Source organism: Engraulis encrasicolus, chromosome 6 (assembly GCF_034702125.1).
Source record: "Engraulis encrasicolus isolate BLACKSEA-1 chromosome 6, IST_EnEncr_1.0, whole genome shotgun sequence".
NCBI lineage: Eukaryota > Metazoa > Chordata > Actinopteri > Clupeiformes > Engraulidae > Engraulis > Engraulis encrasicolus.
Window position 1 is genome coordinate 43,526,222 of NC_085862.1, and position 22,780 is coordinate 43,549,001.

The 22,780-nt window shown below is 44.6% G+C and overlaps 1 protein-coding gene across 2 annotated transcripts; it reads right to left on the bottom strand.

The window, feature by feature from the left end:
* Positions 1-245: 245 nt before the first annotated feature.
* Positions 246-21,403, bottom strand: depdc1a (DEP domain containing 1a). 2 transcript variants are annotated; one of them, XM_063201709.1, is made up of 12 exons: positions 21,218-21,403; positions 20,628-20,893; positions 20,335-20,467; positions 20,090-20,211; positions 19,852-19,982; positions 19,685-19,732; positions 19,335-19,472; positions 17,665-18,864; positions 14,030-14,202; positions 12,826-13,002; positions 3,849-4,028; positions 246-883 (listed from the first exon to the last, which is right to left on the bottom strand). In XM_063201709.1, exons 1-12 carry the CDS (start codon positions 21,275-21,277, stop codon positions 740-742), a joined length of 2,772 nt encoding a protein of 923 aa, XP_063057779.1. In that variant the 5' UTR covers positions 21,278-21,403; the 3' UTR covers positions 246-739. The 2 variants fall into 2 exon arrangements, with proteins under 2 accessions (XP_063057779.1, XP_063057778.1); XM_063201708.1 differs by having other exon boundaries at positions 17,665-18,894.
* Between the last annotated feature and the right edge of the window lie 1,377 nt (positions 21,404-22,780).

Genomic DNA, 22,780 nt, shown 5'->3' on the forward strand with positions numbered 1-22,780 from the left:
ATGCAATCCAATATTATTGGTGAAATGAATAAAAGTGTTCATTCACATGGTATCATGGTTGGCAGAAGAGTCTGACACTGAGAGGAGAAAGGGGGAGAGCAGAGAGAGAGCACGAGCGAGCGCGAGAGAGAGAGAGAGAGAGAGAGAGAGAGAGAGAGAGAGAGAGAGAGAGAGAGAGAGAGAGAGAGAGAGAGAGAGAGAGAGTGCACAAGAGAGAGAGCACACGAGAGAGAGAGAGAGAGAGAGAGAGAGAGAGAGAGAGAGAGAGAGAGAGAGAGAGAGAGAGAGAGAGAGATGCACAGGCAAGCCAGGCTCTGACACACACTGAGAAAGAAACAAAGGCTGGATACTGAGTTATTATCCTGCATAGTTAATACAGTCAATCAAGCCAGGACCACATTTTTCCATAAACAACTAAAAATTTACCAAAAATAAATAAACATTGAGAAACAAAGTTAAAAACACAAGGAAACAACAAAAAGTATTACAACTTCACTAAAACACACACTCACACGCAGAACTTCAACTACAAGCTTCAAGAGTCTTCAACTCAAACATTAAAACGCACACGAGCAGTTTCCCATACGCCTGATGAAGGTTAGTCTAACACTAAAAAGGAAGAACATAGGGGGAAATCTGCATTGACAAAAAAGGCTTTTTAGTCTAGAATTTGGCTTAATCCCTGCCTGTATGGGAAAACTGTCCCGTAAAGCTTTAAAACAAAAAGACAGCTAGAACATCAGTTGCGAATACTGAAAGTCTTGCTTTTCTTGATGCCGATGAGCATGGGGGGTTTGATCTTTGGTTTGTCTGCAAACAGCTGAGCTTCACTCTCTGTTGTGGGGAACCTGCGAGAGTAGATGTCTGGATACTCCTTCTGAAACTGATCAAAGTAGCAACATGAGCAACACACAATGCCAACAGTCAGCTATACAGTATATCACGAAAGTGAATACACCCCTCACAGTTCTGCAGATTTTTGAGTATATCTTTTCATAGGAAAGCATTACAGAAATTTCACTTTGACACAATGATTAGTGACCTTTTAACAACATATTTAACCGCTTAAATTTCTTGTTCACTCAGAAAAAAACAAAATACAGCTATTAATGTTTGAACATGTACTCACAAAAGTGAGTACACCCCAGATTAAAATCCGGTAGAGAAGGGGCTGTGTTGGCTCGAATTGTCTCGAATTGAAACTAAATGAAAAGGGAGGTCATCAGTGTGCGTTTCAACCTTTCTTTGCATTGAACTTTTACATTTTGAGTCTGCATCTGGCTTAAATAGATTGGTGTGAGAATTGAATGCAATCCTATGGAGAATATCATGATCTGCTTCAGTAGTATCACTGCATGATGATATGCATGTTTCTTTTAGGTGTATTTCAGATTGCCAATGTTGACAGCATTTATGCATCCCCAAACCATGTCATTCCCACTACCATGCTTGGCTATCGAGAGGATACACCTTTTTTGTAAAACTCACTTGTTTACCACCACACATGCTTGACACCATCTAAAGCAAATTTGTTTATCTTGGTCTCAAGAGAGATGAACAGACCAAAGATATGGATCACTGGAACCATGTCGTGTGATCTGAAGAGACCAAGATAAACAAATATACTTTAGATGGTGTCAAGCATGTGTGGTGGTAAACAAGTGAGTTTTACAGAAAAAGTGTATCCTATCAAAAGCCAAGCATGGTAGTGGGACTGACATGGTTTGGGGATGCACGAATGCGGTCAACATTGGTAATCTGAAATACATCTAAAAGAAACATGCATGTCAACATGCACTGTGACTACTGAAGCAGATCCTGATATTCTCCATAGGATTGCATTCAAATCTCACACCAATCCATTTAAGCCAGATGCAGACTCAAAATGGAAAAGTTCAATGCAAAGAAAGGTTGAAACGCACACCGATGACCTCCCTTTTCATCCCTTTTCATTTAGCTTCATTTCGAGACGATTTGAGCAAACACAGCCCCTTCTTTACCGGATTTTCATCTGGGGTGTACTCACTTTTGTGAGTACATGTTCAAACATTCATGGCTGTATTTTGTTTTTTTCTGAGTGAACAAGAAATTTAAGCGGTTAAATATGTTGTTAAAAGGTCACTAATCATTGTGTCCAAGTGAAATTTCTGCAATGCTTTCCTATGAAAAGATATACTCAAAAATCTGCAAAACTGTGAGGGGTGTATTCACTTTCGTGATATACTGTAAATACGATTAGTCTAAAATGTAGCCAAAAAAATAATTTTAAAGAATTCTAAGCAGTGATGAATTTCCTCCATCTAAAATAGGTCAAATGGTTAGAATTCAAAATGATTGGCCCTACCGTGGCCCTACCGTAGGGCACTCGTCTGACCCGAGTTCGAGAGTGCCCGGGTCCTTTGCCGACCTTTCTCCGTCTCTCTCTCCCAAAACAGTACAAAATGATGAGTATTTCAAGGTCATATCGTATTTTACATCACATCAGTTAGAAAATTGAAAATTCATTTTAGAGAGATGAGACAAAGGAATCACACTGACTCTTGCCCTGATGATGAGGACGCCGTATCTAACCCTCATTGAATGAGATCAATTACCTAAAATGATTATGCATCCTGTAAGATCACAAGCACAAGAGCTTTTTTTCAGCCATAGGCAGCCCACATTTAATGCTTTCAGAAAATTCCTTAATCTGAATTACTATAAACAAGACTGCATTTTTATATTTTGATAAACCTTTTGGCAATAAAAAAGCCAGTGAAAGAAATACCTAGCAACCCCTAAATCAATAACTTTTGAGTGGCTCAAATCCTTTCAGTTACCAAGGTAGGAGAACAGGATTTTCAGTCTTTGGCTAGCAGGTCTATTGTTGCTACTACTGTTAACAATGAATACCGCTTGTATAGCGCAAGCAAACACCAGGGAGGTTACTATTTGTGACCTGAACCACAGTAAAATACTGATTCAAAAGGTTGAACCAATTGTATGGAGGAAAAGGAATGGGGGTGATTCAAGTTTGTTTGTTTGGCATTGCAGCCTATTCAGTGCAATGCTGCTTACTGTAATGCACCACTCCACAGGCTAAAAACAGCTCATGTCTCTGTACTTTTAAGACACATGGAAATCCTGAGCTATCTGACAGAGTACAATTGAGTTGCATGACAAAGGGCAAGACAGAGGCAAAGTTATTTTCCCGTTGAAGTTGTAAAGAGAAGCAAAGTTATCTGACAGGGCTGTATGACAGTAAGAGGGTAAGAAAGCAGCAAGGTTATCTACCATTTTGAGCTGCCTTACAAAATAACAAACGATAAGAAAGAGGCAAGGTTGTCTACCGGTTTGAGTGGAGAGAAGCAAGACTATCTGCCAGTTTGAGTTGTCTGACAGCAAGCGTAAGAGAAGCAAGGTTATCTAACAATCTGAACTGACAGCAAGAGAATAAGAGGGAAGCAAGGTTATCTACCAGTTTGAGCAGTATGACAAAAGGAATACGAGAGAAGGAGTACAAGGTTATCTACACATACCGTCTTCTCTATTGCAGTCACACACAAACTGCTACTAGCTGTTAGAGCTGACAGTAAAAGAGAGCCAATACTATGTTTCTACCAGCTTGGGCTGTACGACAGTAAGAGAAAACATGCTTTCACTTTCACTCTTTTTTGGGCTTTTTATTGCCTTTATTTGACAGGGCAGTGAAGGTAGTGACAGGATGTGAGTGGGCAGAGAGAGATGAGTAAGGGTCTGCAAAGGACCCGGGCCGGGAGTCTAACACGAGTCGGCTGCATAGCAAACGAGTGCCCCACCATTTGGCCACGGCAGGGCCCACTTTCACTCTTTACACCTGGGATACTTACCAGTTTGAGTTTCTTCTTCTTCTCCTTGGTGGACATGGCTTTGTCTTTGATGATGCTCTCCAGCAGCTCTGCGACGGCTGCCTGGGACACGGACAGCCTCTGCTCCTCAAACTCCTGTGTGCTGATCTGCCTGCAGAAGGAGTAGCTGGGCAGAGACGGCCCGATGCCTGGGCACATGATCTGATGGTAGAGAGGAAGAGAGGGGGAAAAGACAAGAATTTGAATAACTTACATGAACCAACTTTTTTTGAGTGGCTGACAACCCGGTTTGGTGAAAATGAAGGTGAGGACAAGGTTAGACAACAAAATGACAATGAGCCGGTTTTACCAATAAGCACACTAGTCAGTTGCCTAGAGCCTAGAGCAGGGGTCCCCAAACTAAGGCCCGGGGGCCGGATACGGCCCGCCAGGCCCCTTTGACCGGCCCTCCACCTCTCCATTTGAACTGGCCCAAAGAAGCAATCCTCACAGAAAAAAATAATGTTTTAAAAATAATATTATTTTGCTTATTAACAGGCCTTCCTACAGTTACATTTTCACTAACCTAGTGTGAATCACCAGAAGCTTCTTGTCTTGATAGTTTCTCATCTCACTGTAATATAAACAAGCCTACCATTTCTATTGCATCACTCATAAACTGTCAATCACCATATTTTTCTAACCTTTCCTTGCTTTTTACATGGTTATTAGAAATTAAAAGGAATGTAATGATGAACTATTTTGTACTCGAAATTATGGCTATAACAGGCAGTGGCCTAGTATGCAGCCCACATGATTGATCCCGGCCCCTAATTACAGTCAGGAAAGATAATGTGGCCCCCAGAGAAAAAAAGTTTGGGGACCCCTGGCCTAGAGGCATGTTAGGTTATCAAATTAAGCTTTTATCTTTCATGACAACCCTGTGTGTATTATATATGGCAAACATGTATCTTTTATGACAGTCCTGTGTAGCTCATGGATCTATGGACAGAACAGAGAAAAGACATATTCATAGTCATAAGTCATATTTCCTACATTTTTAATGTTTTTTTCCTTGATCCCATGATGAACTTCAAAAAAGTTTAAGGAAAACTTCACTTCTAACATTTCTTCTTATATGCATCAGAATCTGTGAAATTCATGTTTTTCACAGCATCTCTTCAGGAAATGTAAGGCATTAAAATAGAAACCATATGTAAGATTCCCCCATATGGGCCCTGACAAAGGGGCACTGAATTCACAGCGCCGGTGGCTCACGGGCACGGTATTAACATTTGTTTGCGTTTCTTTTCCTTATTTCAACGCCTTTGTTTACAACCTTTCGCCTTTGTTTTACTGCTCTGAGTTTTCTGTTGACTTCAAAGATAAACATTGCATATCTGACATCTGGATCTCAAAAGCACTGTGTGACAGAGGGCCCCCTTCGGGGGAACCGCCCCAAAACCTCCGGTCACCTGTATGCATTGCGCACCTCCCGGCGTGAAAAGCGCGCACCCCCCGGTGTGCGTTCCCAGCGCATCTCGGCCAGCGGCCATTTGTCCCTGCATGCGCGCACCTCCCGTGCCCACGCAGAGACTGAAATTCCCGCCAGATCTAATATGCGTGGTTTAAATGCTTACTATGATGTGTTTGAAATTCTATGCATGTGTTTGGTATCAATCTGATGGAAATACTTCGGGTGGTGAACAGGTCTTGGTTTTGAAACTGTTATTAGTGAATTTATTAAAGATTTAGAATCATAGGATTTGGATACGGTGTTGGTTACAACCCAACCCCGCATCATTGTGCTAAGCCCAGCCCAGGTAAATGCCGGCACGTCATTGGTCCCTGGCTGGGGTCGTCCCACGAGATACCTAGGTATTAAACTTTGGTGTAATGATCAAATCTTTGAGTTTAAACCCCGCTAAAGGGCTCCCGTGGACCTAGTGTCCATGTAACCATTTCCTCTTAATTAGGTAGCATTGACTTTTTCAACATTGTACTTTGTCGTATAATTAGATTTGTCTTGTAATAAAACTTTCATTAATCTATCTTTGCTATAGACCCCGTTTATTCCTTCATAAGGTTATTGTACTGTCGAAACGTAGCAGCTCCAAGGACATTTCTCCATGTGGAGTGGGACGCTATACTTCGGGTCAGCCCGAGTGTCAATGGTGTCTACTTAGAATAAAAATATGTTATCGTAAACTGGAACTTAAGCGGGGTGATCAGATCTTTTGGGGGGTAGCTCTCGACATACACCTCTCGCCTCCTATTGCAGTCGAATAGGGGTAAAGTGTATGGGGCTTAGGATCTCATAAGTATGGTACCTTCCAGCAACTTTAACCTCTGATTTATTCTAGACGTCTCTCATATGGGATGGACATGCACAAAGAAATTAGTCGGCCGCGTGCAAATCAGTTCTACAAGTAAATGGATATAAAACCCTTGACAGCTGGACTCAGACTTAACCGATATTGTTGGAATATTCATAATAAGAGCAGTTTATATTAATTGAGTGCAATCACACAATTATCCTGGGACTAGGGAGATCTACGACTGAGATCCCATCATAATACGGAAACTTGGTAAATTAGGATGCAAAATGAAATGCTTTCTACAGTCCAGAGCCTAAGGAGCAGAGCACGAGACTAGGATTCCGGTGTTGGGCCTATCTCTGGGTTTTCAGTGGTGACCCCGACGTGATCCCTGGATTCGTAAAAATATGGAGTCAGATAAAGCATGAGGTTTGGACTGCTTCTTATCTACGCCTGGATTTGGTAAGAAAAACTTTTCATTTTTCCACAACACAAGATAAGGGACAAATCTAGCACACTACACATATATGACATCCTTTTGTTGTTTTCGAGTCGACATACTCGTGCAGATCAGCACCGTAGAACGCTGATAAGGGTTGAATAAAGTAGTGGGGAAACATCAGGGATACGACAGAGTTGATGTACAATTCATGGCTTCGGCCATGGATTATTTGAAAGATGTATTTTGCCGCCTGAGCTAGGAGGCATCACTTCCAAGAGTTACCCCATGGTCTTGGGATTGTTAAAGTGACGGCAGTAACGTGGCTCAATGTGAACAAAGGGTGGTGTTTCCACCGCTTTATTTTTACAAATCGTATTTGGCACTAACCGGAGAGGTCAGTGAAAGCCTTACGCACCCTCTCAAAGTAAATTCAATGGTCCATGGGCTCGTAAACTGAGTCCTAACACACGGCCCACAGAGTTAAACGCTACCAACTCCATAAGCATTCCATTGTAGAGCTAGCCATAGCAGTGTTTTGGAGGCGAGTTTTCCGGTGACCATGCTAACGTTGTAAGCGCAAACGCTACACCAGGATGGTCTCCCGAAATCCCACCAGAGTCCATACACAGTTTTGTGCTATGCAGCGCATACAACATGGAATGGTTATGCAGTAGTGGTAGTAAAGTCCTGAACGAATTCGAGATAACAAACGCATGCTGCAGCCGTAGTCAGCTCAGCTGTTGTGATAACCCGGATGTATAGTAGATTTCCATGGCAACGAGTCCCTCGCGAGAACGCGCACGCGCCACTTGCCCTGGCAAGATCAGCTGGCAAGGTAAACAGGCATGAGAGATGAGAGAACCCACGTCGTAAGCGACGAATGGGTTTAAATTCGGATTCCCTCTCATGCACTTGATAGTTCAACTTTTGGATACTTTAATAGCAAGTTTGCACTCGTCGCGTAAAACACATGGAAGTCACATACACTGAGCCTCCCACATTGAGCATAGTCTCTGCCGTCTCTCGACCCCCTAATTTGAAGCAATGCCAGAAACTTTTGTAGATGACTTGCACCGTACAGAAGGTTGAAGGTTAAATAATATGTTTTAGCTGTTGTGTGTGCTTATAAAGCCATAGACAGGCTGTTTGCAGGTTGGAACCATTTAGGCTCGCCTACAAAGGCTGTCTTTCTCTGCATAGACTTACTAGAGCAGTAGACAAATGTTGTGCTTGCTCGTTGGTTGTGTGCACCGGACAGCTGTTTTGAGGCTAGAGTTGTTTATGTGTGAAACCGCAAAGGCTTTGCTATTAGTATTATTTATCTGCAACTAAATCTGGTGGAGAGGAACATTTCCTCTGCAGCTACGATCCAACTCATTTAACGCCGTTTCTGGTGGCCTACAAGGGCCTCTGACGTCATGAGCTGGGGCGGCGATTGCCTGGTCCGCCGCTAGGAACCAAAGCAACTCCAGCCGCGCCAAATTTAATACGCAGTTCCTGATCCGGAACTGCCTTGTGATAGTCAATTAATTATTGAAATGGGTCGAAGCCATTCCAACACGAAACAATATCGCACGTAGTGCAAGTATTGGTTAAACAAATTGTTCCAGCACATGGGGTAGGCCTATCGGATCATGGGACATTTCACAGAATAAGTCATGGAAAAACATTTTTGTGTTACATTCGCCAAAGGTTCTCGAAACACATCACGCAGCACAAACACTAATGCCACGGGCTTCCGCCCATTTGAAGTAATGACAGGGCGAGTCATAAGACTCTCCACTGACCCGCATATCTCTCCAAATGACTTGAGACCACTGACGGTGGCCACCTCAGCCTGTAGGCCTATGCACAGGCTACGCTAAGGCAACAGCAATCTAATGTGAGAAGTGACACACACTTAATCCTACTGCTGAAAATTAATTTGTTGCGGGAGATATGAACAATGATGCGCGTGTTTGTGAGAGAAAATACCTTGTCCCACACTGGCACGGTCCATAGAGCTGTGAGCAACAGTTGTCTGGCCGTGACCAGGGGAAACTGCGATGTTTTCACTTAAGTGCAATGCAAAAGGTTTAGGTGCTCATCTGATGAATAATCATATTATGTTTCTGTTACAGAAGCTGCGGCCATTCCATGGACGCCGGACAAAAAGAAGACTGTCGGGCCGACACACATTAGGCCTGACCAAGGGGTGCAGCTCCCCCACAACTACGGATGTTGGAGATGGGTTTGGAAATCCTTCAAGGGGCCAGTACACACTGATCTCATTTCATTACATACTAAACAAGATATAGCCTGGCCCTCCGGAGTAGCTCCGGGTCAAAATTGCCACACACAAACGTTGTAATGAAGGCTCCACCCATCCTCCCTTTAAACCCACCGTAGGCTGCACTACATAGCCCACTAAAGAATTACAAAATAGCATCATGTGGTATCAGTTTAAAACTGCCCACTTGCTAACATTTGTGTTATGCACATACTCTATCACATAAAACATGATGAGAAGGATCCAGAAAAGTGCTACCGCACGTAGGACCTTGTACATAACCTCACACATATAGTCTACAACGACATTACTTAACCTGTCTTTTCCCCTCACAGATGAGAACCGACGAAAGAAGTGTACTGTGGTGTCAATTGACTCCATAGTAACAATTTGTACACCACACCTCTGATTGCACATGTGAACCAAGAAACGTTTTAATTGACTATCTGTGTTATACATGACCAGCACAATGTCCCACACTTCATCCACACCCACACACAACTGATTAAGGGTAGCATGAACAAAACCTTGTTGCACAATGTCAATTTAGTTATGGCACACATTTCATACATAGCCTACTGACTGCCTACACTACACATTGTGACACACATACACATGGCTGCAGTCACGCATCGAAGACCCGATTCAAATGGATTCGGACTAGCGGCTCAAGTAAATTCTATGCGCAGCAAAAGAGATTTACTCTCACAAATATCTGGCCTCTTTGGTTACAGTCAATTCGGCAGTGAACTCGTACAGAATGAACGGACAGTCGCAGTACACAAGTTGGCTGGCAAGCCATGCGGCCGCTGGATTCCAGCACCTCACTAACTCCAATAAACGAATCATTAAGGCTGTGCGGTCAGAGGCGCAGGCGCTACTGACCACTAGTCTAGCATTATTCAACCAAACCTACAAGCTCGAGCGTGACGCAGCCTATAGACATAGACATTTACACAAGATTTGTTTACTGCTGCCCCCCAGCAAGTTTTAGATGTGCGCGGCACAGAGTGCCTAAGCGTGCGCTGCAAGATCTTATAGTGATCTTGGATTTACATAGGTGGTTTGAATCTGACAGAATGAAAAATGTACAGTATTCTAAGCTATTGACCACTCTAATGTATTCAGGTATTAACGTGGGACCACCTTACAGGGTATATGACTATTGGTACGACTGAGACATTGTTCACCACTCGAATTGTTGCCATGACCAAATATGTCCTCTGTACTTGTAATACTCCTGATTCCAAGTTAATAACCTTTAGGTCACTCCATGGATACTTCAGCTCCGTCCAGGTGTCCAACACACAGGAGTGTGTGGCATCAGTAAGATGAACTCTTTCTCCTATGGCGGGCTGACATGCCCCGCCAACCACAGCTTCTGTCTAGCGGTGACAGATGACCTCTCCATGAGGTCACTCAACTCCACTGGACTTTGACCTCTCTCCCTGAAGGGAGAACACCGACCCCTTCTACAAGGAGGGGACCCAGGCGCTGGCAGACACAGTGACCCTACCTACAGCAGCTCATCCAGCGGGTACAGTGTACTCAACCAGGCCCAGGTACAAACAAACCTGGCCGAGAAGACTGCAGAGCTCCTCACCAGTTCCACCAACCATGCCGCAGAGGCAGCGTACATGGTGGGATTGGATCTTCAGGGGTTGTGTACTCGCCAGCGCCCTCATCCTCCTCTTCACGCTGGTCCAGTGCTGCTACTTCAAACACCTCATCCGCTCCTAGAAAAGGGAGTCTGAAGCAGCACTGACGGCCAGCAAATACCTCACGCCCGTTCTTCGTCAGTGACAGCCGGTGGGGGCATTCCTACCGGCCACGAAAGACACTGGACTTTTACCTTCGTGTTCCGAGGGGCCACTGTAAGATTCCCCCATATGGGCCCTGACAAAGGGGCACTGAATTCACAGCGCCGGTGGCTCACGGGCACGGTATTAACATTTGTTTGCGTTTCTTTTCCTTATTTCAACGCCTTTGTTTACAACCTTTCGCCTTTGTTTTACTGCTCTGAGTTTTCTGTTGACTTCAAAGATAAACATTGCATATCTGACATCTGGATCTCAAAAGCACTGTGTGACAGAGGGCCCCCTTCGGGGGGACCGCCCAAAAACCTCCGGTCACCTGTATGCATTGCGCACCTCCCGGCGTGAAAAGCGCGCACCCCCCGGTGTGCGTTCCCAGCGCATCTCGGCCAGCGGCCATTTGTCCCTGCATGCGCGCACCTCCCGTGCCCACGCAGAGACTGAAATTCCCGCCAGATCTAATATGCGTGGTTTAAATGCTTACTATGATGTGTTTGAAATTCTATGCATGTGTTTGGTATCAATCTGATGGAAATACTTCGGGTGGTGAACAGGTCTTGGTTTTGAAACTGTTATTAGTGAATTTATTAAAGATTTAGAATCATAGGATTTGGATACGGTGTTGGTTACAACCCAACCCCGCACCATTGTGCTAAGCCCAGCCCAGGTAAATGCCGGCACGTCATTGGTCCCTGGCTGGGGTCGTCCCACGAGATACCTAGGTATTAAACTTTGGTGTAATGATCAAATCTTTGAGTTTAAACCCCGCTAAAGGGCTCCCGTGGACCTAGTGTCCATGTAACCATTTCCTCTTAATTAGGTAGCATTGACTTTTTCAACATTGTACTTTGTCGTAGAATTAGATTTGTCTTGTAATACAACTGTCATTGATCTATCTTTTGCTATAGACCCCGTTTATTCCTTCATAAGGTTATTGTACTGTCGAAACGTAGCAGCTCCAAGGACATTTCTCCATGTGGAGTGGGACGCTATACTTCGGGTCAGCCCGAGTGTCAATGGTGTCTACTTAGAATAAAAATATGTTATCGTAAACTGGAACTTAAGCGGGGTGATCAGATCTTTTGGGGGGTAGCTCTCGACATACACCTCTCGCCTCCTATTGCAGTCGAATAGGGGTAAAGTGTATGGGGCTTAGGATCTCATAAGTATGGTACCTTCCAGCAACTTTAACCTCTGATTTATTCTAGACGTCTCTCATATGGGATGGACATGCACAAAGAAATTAGTCGGCCGCGTGCAAATCAGTTCTACAAGTAAATGGATATAAAACCCTTGACAGCTGGACTCAGACTTAACCGATATTGTTGGAATATTCATAATAAGAGCAGTTTATATTAATTGAGTGCAATCACACAATTATCCTGGGACTAGGGAGATCTACGACTGAGATCCCATCATAATACGGGAACTTGGTAAATTAGGATGCAAAATGAAATGCTTTCTACAGTCCAGAGCCTAAGGAGCAGAGCACGAGACTAGGATTCCGGTGTTGGGCCTATCTCTGGGTTTTCACTATATACAGGTTTTCATAGACCACCTTGTGGCACAGCATCCTAGAATAAAACTAGAATCCTAAAACAAAACAGCTCAAAAAAGGTGAGAGCAGGTTCTCACATTGAAAAACCATGCAGTTTTTTTATTTTTGCTCTTAGCACAGACACCACTGATGAAGGCAGAACCCTGCCCTACTCTGTTCAGAAAAAAAAACGTCCTTGTGCTTGACCTTGGTGTCTCTTTCAGCGTGTGAACCTGCTCTTACCTTTGAACTGTATATACAGTAATAATCTACCAGTCTATTTGAATGTGTTCTCCCCATCCTGAAATGACCGCATATACTCTACCAGAGCTGACCTGTACTGTCTTGAGGTAGGCATTGTGGTCCTGGGCGGCATTTTTTCAAGAAAACCATTTACAGTATATACAATAATCGACGTATCTATTTGAATGTGCTCTCCCCGTCCTGAGAAGACTGCATATACGTACTTATACCCTGCATTTGATCTCACCTGTACTTTCTTGAGGTAAGCGATGTGGTCCTGGGCGACATTTAATCAGGAAAACCATGTATGCACTGTATATAATAGTCTACCAGTCTATTTGAATGTGCTCTGCCCGTCCTGAGAAGACTGCATACAGTATATAGCCTGCATCTCACCTGTACTTTCTTGAGGTAGGCGATGTGGTCCTGGGCAGCGTTGTGCAGGTAGGTGGGCACCTGTAGGATCTCCTGGTGGTGATCGATGAGGAAGGAGAGCAGGCGGCTGGCCAGCAGCTCGTCCAGGTCCTCAGCCTCCTGGCAGCTCAGCACACACTGCGAGAAGGTGTGCACCATCTGGAGGAGGAGAGGAGGAGGAGATGAGGATGATGATGAGTACACACAGGGAAGGATTAGACGGATATTCTGAACTGGCACCAGGGCCAAGTCACTGGCAGGAATGTGGAGAGAGAGAGAGAGAGAGAGAGAGAGAGAGAGAGGTGTGTGTTTGTATATGAGCATGTGCGTGTGCATGTTGTGGGTGTATGTATAGTGGGTGCGGCAGGCCATTTCAGGTGATTCAGCAGCAAAAGACAAAGTGGGGAAGCCGGATCTGTTCAAATACTTTCAATTTTCCTGTGAACTTAAGATTCAAACGTTCTCATAAAGGTTAAATTCAACTTTTCTGGAAAAAGCTCTGACTCATCTTCCAGACAGGAGAGTCTTGCTTTAGACATGCACAACACCAGATGCCTGCATAGCAGTTTATGTCACGAGTTTTCCATTTGCCATTTTGACCAGTAAAGGCTTGCCCTGTTGTACAGTGCCCACCAAGGTCTTGTGCCAGGTAAGACATAGTGAGCTCAATCCGAGCACCTTGTGTGTCAAAAAATCCACGGCATTTACAAAGCACCCTGAAATAACTTTTCAGCTTTTCACTTAAAAATACAAAATTACTAGGCCTACTTCAAAAATTAGAAGACTACTTCTACGGGCATTCTATGGGCGTGATGGGCATATTGGGCAGTAGCATCATAATTTATTGGTAAGATGCACTGTCGAGGGGCTGAGAGAGAGGTTAGTGTGTGTGTGTGTGTGTGTGTGTGTGTGTGTGTGTGTGTGTGTGTGTGTGTGTGTGTGTGTGTGTGTGTATTGTGGTGTCTCACCAAAGTACGTGTGCAAGTGATAGAGGCGGGGCATGTTGATGTTTGGCTCATATGCGTGCGTGCCGATGGTGTGAAGCAGGTGGGGCATGTTGATGTTTTGGCTCATACGTGTGTGTGTCTCTCACCAGTGTGCATGTGCCGATGGCATGGTGCATGTGGGCCATGATGTATTGGCTCGTACATACGTGTGTGTGTGTGTGTTTATACTCATGTCTCACCAATGTGCGAGTGCCGATGGCGTGGTGAAGGCGGGGCATGTCGACGTTCATGCTCATGCGTGACACCATGCGCATGAGGAGCTGCAGCTTGCGGCGACTGGCGGGCGGCAGCAGCAGAGTGCAGAGCTGCAGAGCCTCGATGGCCACCCGCTCCAGCTGCGGCTGCAGGAGAGCTACAGGACACACACACACACACCAAATAGAGAACCACATACGCACACACCCAACATACACAAACAAACACCCATGTACACAAACATAGAAATTGATCCATTCATTCACATGCCAAACACACGCACACATACACACACACACCTTAGCACCAAAACATAATTTGGTGAGAGGTACTAACCGGCAGGGCTCCGAACCGGTTCAAGGAACGAAAACGAAAACCGAAAACGAACGAAATTTTATGGAATTTTACAAGGAACGGAAACGGAAACGAAAACGAAATGGTCTTCAAGTGTTCCGGAACAAAAACGTTATTCTGAAATCCACAAACCGGTTAATAACGGTTTTTTTTTTCGTTCTCTATATTTCATACAAGTGCACGATTTTGTTTGAGGAGTAACCATGGCGACGAGCAGTCTTTTAGTTCGGCTACTGACGTGTATGAGGGGAAACATGCATACAGCAACAGCATTTTGCTTCACCTGAGCTCTTGCCGCCGATTGATAAAATATTGAGGAGCATTGGCCAATCAGAGTGCGACTGTGCATTGTATGGAGAAACTTCCTGGGTAAATTTAGGATGTGCTTCTCCTCAGAGATTTTGATAGGAAACTAGAACCAAACTGTCTCTGTTCTCCTGGCTTTCTCGTAGTGATTGGAAGTTGACTCTAATAAACCCGCCCTAAAGTTTTTGACCACCAATATCAAATAAGTTTTTGTAAGAGAAATGACACTTTACCCGCGCTGTTCTTCAGTCTCATTCACGGACAGTACAGAGTTTTATATTGACACCATGGAGAGCAAAAGAGAACATGTCTTGAGATCGGTGTTGGGATTCCTACAGGGACAGAGTATTTGGACCATACAGTCTATGATTTGCAAAGGAATTGGATAGGCGATTTGATGAACCTAATTCGCAGAGTGCTCTCGAGAGGCAACTGGTGGGTAAGTCATGTTTAGCTTACTAAGCTTACTTGTAATGGCACCGCCGAGTGCCTCGATGTTCAATGCGGTTATGGCAAATTATGTTGTGGTAAAGTTACTGAAGTGCTTTTGTTGTGCGCAGCGTATCCCACTGTCGGTTGTAGAGAAGAGAGGTGAGAGCTGGTGTTTTTTGTGCTGTAATCAAGGACGTCTTATTTATCTGTTGTTGTAGTCAATGCGGGATAAAGTCATTCGTGGCAGATGGACAGACGCTAGCTGACGTTAGCTGGCCCGCTCAATGTTTCGATGGTTTCCTGGCTGTCATCAGGAATAACAGTAGGTCGCGTGTGACAACAAGCAGGGATAGAGAAAGACAGCGCATTTGTTGTTGTTTAAGTTATTATTCTCTTCTGTCGTGCAGAGGGCTGGGCTGATGGGATGGACTACGTGGAAACTCTTACTATTTTGTGACGCTTGTCTGTTAGGCAACAAAAGGTCTCCGGTTTTGTGGTGATGGACTTGCACTGGAATGGTTGGTAGCCGATATCTGAGAGCATATCCGAGGTTTCAGACTATGCAACCTGTCCCTTCTCTAGAACTAGTGACCCCTTGCATCGTGCACATCTCAAAACAGTTTGGGATTTTTTTGTGGAGCAAACTGTGTCCCTTTTACTTACACGTTTCACTTGCTGCAAACCTCATCATGGCCTATTAAATAGAGCTAGGCAAGAACTGAAATCCATGCCTATCGACACCTCTTATTATGCTGACGTTTACCTGCGCTATTCCAGAGATTTTTTTAGGAACTCTCTTTGGCTATTTTTTTAAACTCTCTCTGGCTATTCTGTATTGTGCCTCCCTAATCAACATCCACCCACCGCTACTGGGCTGGCATAGGCTACTTTTGATAAGAATTATAGGCATCCGGTTAAATCTGCCAGGATGGATAGCCCATCTGAGTGTTTTTGGGTGTGTTATTATTTTTGAGAATAGCTGTGTAAATCAAGGGGAAATAATGAATACGTCTATTCTAAGGTGAAGTCCACGAAAATAGACTTAATATGGCCGTTAAACACTGCAGGAACGTTAAGAACGAACGTTATTTTTCGTTCCGAACCGGTTCAGGAACGATATTTTTGTGGGGGAACGATTGCAGGAACGAAAACGTTAAACTGAAACTTGCCTGAACCGTTCGGAACGGAACGTTTGAAAAATAATTTCGTTTTCAAGCCCTGCTAACCGGTACTCATTAAAATACACACTTAATATCAAAAAACAGACTGGCTTATGGCTGAGCGCATGCAAGCACAGCCCAAATGCTGGCATAAAAAGCAATCCATATCCCATTCAGAGAGAAAAAGCTACACACAGAAATCTAACATTGATGATGCCCACACTTACACTACTGCAAATAAGCAGAAATATGACTAAATCTGAGTACACAACAGGGGTGGAAATTAGCTTTGGAAAAGGGAAATAGTCACAAACCACTACACAATGGTCATTTTATTTACAAAGTTATCTGAAATCTATCAGAATGTTTCACATTCCACTGTTTTTTGGCAGGTGGCTAGTGCAGATTTCCACCCCTGCCAGCGAGCGAACACACACACACACACACACACACACACACTGCTTTTACAACGTAGAACATTTCCCACATGCACACTCCATCATTGTTGCTACAGCACAGACAAAAAAAATCCCACACGTACACACAGATTTGTTTTGAAAGGTCAACTACATGGATCAATGTGTATGTAAGCCATGAAGCATCTCAATAGTGGGGCCCCGCTCTCACATCACGGTCCCAGGGGGCCTTTTCCAGCATATTCACCGGAAACATCAACCGAATTCCCACTGGCTCTCATCCCAGTAGCCTCACCAGCCACTATCCGGATGCTTCATGCCGCCTGACAGCGCATTGAATACAGGCTATAGTCTACAATGATTGCTATGGATGATGAAGCAAACAATATTTAGATACACTGAGATATCTAAATGTTGGAATGAGTTGATGCGATCCAGGATGGGACTGAATCTTTGATCAAGAACTGATAGGGCATTTATTTATCAGCAAACTAAATTAAGTAAAGGAATCTAAAAAATAACAAAAAATGCTGTTATGATTGTTACTGTGATTAGTTGGATTAAACAAGACATGCAAGTTAGCAGTGACAGCGTTTTAGTAAGTGAGATGGGGCAGTCACAGCTGAGCGGGTTGTTAAGATTGTGCTCAAGCACACAGCAACACACAACACACACACAGCGGTGTAGTCTACTTTTTTGAAGTGGGTATACTGTATATTCAAGCATTTTTTGAAGTGGGTATACTGTATATATTTATGCTATTCTAAATAATGGATCAATCAATTTTAAGTGGGTATACTGAAGCCCCTAAAATTTAGAAGTGGGTATACTCCGTATACCTGCATTCTACGTAGACTACACCACTGCACACACACATATTACACACAGAAACGCTCATTCCCACAGCCACTGACTCAAGCATTAACACACACAGACGACACGTGTTCTTACTTTGGTCAGGAGTCGTGCGGCGTGTGTGAGTGGACACAGAGGACACATTGCTAGTGGCAGACACAGCAGCAGCAGTAGCAGTAGTAGCAGAGACAGCGCCGGCTGTTCTAGTGGCCCTGAAACCACCATAAGCACGACCAGCCCCAGTGGCAGCAGACACCCCAGGCCTGAACAGGTCCACAGAGCTCTGGCATCGTCGGCTCATCATCATACCCTGGTCCCTCCGCACATCCAGGCTGCTGCCACCCACGATGGCGGTGGTGGTGCGTGACAGCCCCGGCCCTCTGAGGTCCACGGTGGAGCTGAAGTCTGGCCTGACGGTGATCTCCGCCACTGGGGCGTTGATGCTGAGGTAGCTGGCCGACAGCTCCTCGCCGTGCTCGGAGATGTCCACCAGATTGCCCATGCTTCTCGGCCGCGCTGGCCTGGCAAACGGCCTTCCGCTGACAGAGGCAGAGGAGGAGGAGGAGGAGGAGGAGGAGGAGGAGTGGGTGCTAGTGCTGGAGCGAGAGGTGCGAGCAGTGTGGAAGCTGTACTCTGAAGAGGAGTCCGTGTCAGTAGGGGGGCTGCCGCTCTCGCTGCCGGAGCTGCTGTGGTGCGAGAGGCTGCCCATGGAGGCACACACCCTGTGCCCTACCCTGAGAAGTTGTACCCCTGCGTCCGGGGGCGTGTAAGTGCTCTCCTTGTGACCGAGGCCTGTAAATCTAGAAGCAGTGTCATTCCTACTGGAGGTTTGGAGGAGGTTGTCCTCAGACCTGAAGAGAGTGCGTTGTGAGTGCCTCTGCCCTGCCATGCTGTTCATCTCCGCCACCGTCTGGTCCAGACAGAAACTCTGAGGCCTGCGTCTGGATGCAGCTGGAGCCGCCATCGTGGTGGTGGTGGTGGTGGAGCCGGGGAGGTCAATGCAACTCCCGCCGATCACCTCCCCAGTGCTGGCCCTCCGAGCGGCCTGGACCTTCCCAGCACAGCCCCCCCTGAGGGTCTTGGCCCTGAGCTCCACCCTGGAGCTGAACACCTCCCGCATGGGCGAGTCGTCCTCGCACTCGTCCCCTTCGTCCTCCCCACGGCAGTCCTTGCGCACCAGGCTGAGCAGCAGGCACTCGGTGGACTTGAAGAATTTGGCGGGGTCGTTGAGGTGGGGCGTTTTGGGGGGCAGCGGGTAACGGGGCGCCTCTGGGTTTTTGCGTTTGCCTCTGTGCGCTTTGGGACCAGAAGCGTAGCCGCACAGAACTAGCACAAGTTGGGGACCGCACACAACAGACGTAAATGCACAAACACACAGACACATAGACATACACACGTATATGCAAACATACACACAGGGACAGACAAGCAGGCAAGAAGGATAGGGGAGACACATGTAGGACACAACACGGATTAGCAACAGGAAAACAATAGCATTCCACACAGAAAAGTTAGCAAAACACTTAGGTTACACACCAGTAAAAACAGTTTCATCAGCAGGTGAGTAGGAACTCCAAACACCAGTACAAAAATGTCTGGATTTCAACTGAAAACCAAACTAGTAATAATATTATGTTTTAGGGGCATATACGCATCATCTGACAGAACACCCTTGGTTAAAGAATTGGTTTGAGAACGTAAAATGGAAAAATGAATTCTTATTAAATTTCCCAACATACAATATTGTGAAGAACATAAATACATACCCAAGACATTGACAAACAAGTCATAATACTGAAATGTGAGGAGAGGTTCGGGTAAACTGCAGAAGTAGTCGGAGATTGTTTTAAAAACGTCCTTCTCGAAACCAGGATATGATGGCTGGCTGGAATCGTATTTGGGCCCTTTTCAGACAAAAAAAGACAGGGAGCGTAAATTTAACATGGGCACAGCCTTCATTACGTCCGCAGTTTTGGATGTGATGCAAAAAGAAAAGACGTAACTCTTGAAATGCTCTTGTTAAACATCACTAATGTATTGTGTCCACAATATAACAAAAATATGACCAGACCAAGTACTATGGCATACACATTTTTTCCCCCCAAGATCTACTCACAGTTTGCCAAACACTTCATGGCTGACAGAACCCAGTGTGGGAGGTCATCTGCAAGTGAGGGCAACAAAGGTTAAAGTTAGAGAAAGACATGATTTTGTTTTTGTCGTTTTTGTGCCGCTGCGAGATGAAAAGAAGTCAAAGCACTGTTGAGCATGCCTCACACCCACCTGTCTTATCCTCCAGGTTAACAACGCCATGCTTGTTGACATGGGTCATGTTGTAAACAATATGCTCAACATTGACCTGGCTCAGATCCAACACCCCCTCCAGGGTGCTCAGTCCCAATATTTTCTGTAAACTGAGAGATGAAATACCTTCAGCGCACCATGAAAGATACAATGGTTTTTTTCTCATTAAAAATACTGATTATCAACAGTTCTGTGGGTTTCAAAACATGCAACATACTGAGTTAAAGTGATGTTTCTCCAAACTTCCTGAGTGTCTTCTTCGGTCACCTCTCTGCGATGTACAGTTTCTCGAGGGGCAGATTTTGCTGATAACTCTTGACTCTCTGGATCGAAGTTTTCCTTTAATAGGTGGAGAATAATGTGAGGGCACAAATTCACCAGGAACAAAAACAAAACAGCACAGCAGAGTTGACACATCCATACGATGGAACATGCATACTTAGATATGAAAACTTTTCTTACCAGAGTTTCTTTGTCAAATTTCTTTGAATTTCTGAATTTAAAGAATCCCTCTTTATCTTTTGGTGTACCAGATTTCTTTCTAAGAATGACTGGGCCATTTGGAATAGGCTTTAATGGGGACGTTGAAGGGAACCTGAAAACAAGAAACATCAGGAAAAGTCAGACCATTGATGACAACACCAGCACCACTTTTCTAGGTATGTGACAAACGTTGAGGGTAATGTTTATCCAAGTCAAGCAACCAGTCACCAAGTATGTGTGAAATGCAAGGGTGTTATTTGCTTGGCCAATACCTGTACAGTTGAGCATTGTCCTCAAACTCCTCAGTTCCCCATCTGCCTTTTACATCCTCAACGACGTGGTTTTTGAGAAACTTCTTCAGCAGCTGCACAGTTTGTTGTCTAGTGACCTCGGGTCCAAAATTCTTATTATTTCTAAGCAGCTCGTGGAGCCAGTCTGCGGCAGCCGCTGCAGTAAAACAGTTTCCGTACACTCTGAAGTGTTGCCGATGTTTCTTCAAGGGCATTCCCGCACGAAAGAGCTTGGTCACTTCATTCCACTGGGAAAATACAACATTTCCATACTTTAATGTTCAATTTAATGTTGGTGGCATGTTTGTTGCATTAAATATCGAGGCTGAGCCAGCCGAGCTACAGGTCCTTGTTAGGACAATGAACAAATGCGCATAAGATGCTACAAAGTGTCACTTGAGGAAGCGTTCTATGTATTCATAAGTTGATACATGTTTACCGTGTCACTTGATAACTTTGTAGCTAATTTAGCTGGGTCAAAATTCTAGAGAACCTTGCGTACTGGTTCCATAACGCTAGCTCGTTTTACTGTATGCATGTTCGTTGGAGTTCAAGCCTGTGGCAATTCTTACCAGTTTCGTGGCTCTGTAAGGACCAGGTGTAATAACGTGATTATTCGCGTCGGAATCCATGCCGAAAATATGTAGCTGCTAAAAGGTTAATTAGTTGTCACTGTCCAACGTAGGCATAGTTCTGTCGTCTTTCTGTCTCGCAGCAAATGTGTCCGTAGGCAGCAGATTATACAAACGCCTGGGCTGGCTGCGCTCAGATTACTGTTTAAAATTGCGTGCCTTTCTGCTGAGGCTTTCGATTGGTCGCCCTTGCCGTCACGTGTCAAAATGACTAAACATGGTAAATTGGGAAATGTTTGAGTTTTATCCTTCTGTACAACTCACTCATTGATGCTTGAAAATGCATAAGCCTAAAATACATTTCATTACTATTGCTTGGTAATATTAGCAATTGGTGTCAGTGAAATTATCTTTTGAAAATTAAACATTTTAGCTTTCTGTCATAAGACCCCATGAACGGTCACTGCCCCCTTGTGACTGCGCAACATAATAGCCTGCTGTTCAAATCTTAAGTTTGTGGAGGTAACCACAGAGACAACAAACCAACAACCAACATCAGTGTAATTGAATAATAGCCTGATTTAATCAAATGTTTCCTTAATTAAAATGATGCCGTTTGAATTCGCCAATATACTGCTTTATTCAAATTCCCTCCAAACTGATTGTAGGTGGATCTGGCCTGCACCCAGCAGCCATGGTGTAATGCAACTGTAGCTATGACATCAGTGCAATAGCTCTGCCAGATAGTTAGGGCACCACACTGGTTCATTAATGTGTGTAGATACTGTATAGTGTAAGTGACCAGACAGATTTCACATCTTATACAGTATATAGGGTGGAACTGTGTGTGTGTGTGTGTGTGTGTGTGTGTGTGTGTGTGTGTGTGTGTGTGTGTGTGTGTGTGTGTGTATGTGTGTGTGTGTGTGTGCACGTGTGAGGGAGCGTGCGTGCGTGAGTGCGTGAGTGCGAGAGTGCGAGAGAGAGAGAGAGAGAGAGAGAGAGAGAGAGAGCAAGCAAGCAACATGACCATAGTCAATGGACGCGTGAAGCTAGATACCTTCAATCCTCCGCCTTCAATCAACTGTGGCCCCAGTATGCATTGAAAACAATAGCCACACAGTTTTGAGCCTTGGGAGTCTCTGTAGGGAATTTGTGGTTATCCTCTGAGGGTTACAATAGCTTTTGTGGAAGAGTCTTAGTTCTTTGACAATACACAAACAGTAGTTCTTCTCATGGTAATTAACCACCCACCATCCCACTAAACACTAAGGATACTAATTCGGAGGGGTGCATTAACATATTAAACCCCCCTTTGTTTTCGGCAACCTTTTATTCAGCACGTGACACAATTTGAAGATGTCAAACTAATGCATCGTTTTAATCATACTAAAGACGGTTAATAAATTATTAATGCTCGCATTAATGTCAGCTAGGAGTCATCCGTTTAAAAAAAGATGATCAAAGACGTGACACTACGCATTTTAATTAGAAGGCAGGTTTTTTATTCTTGTTCATGGGAAAACTGCTGATGGGGAAGTATGGTGCTGTAGCTACTAGCTAGAG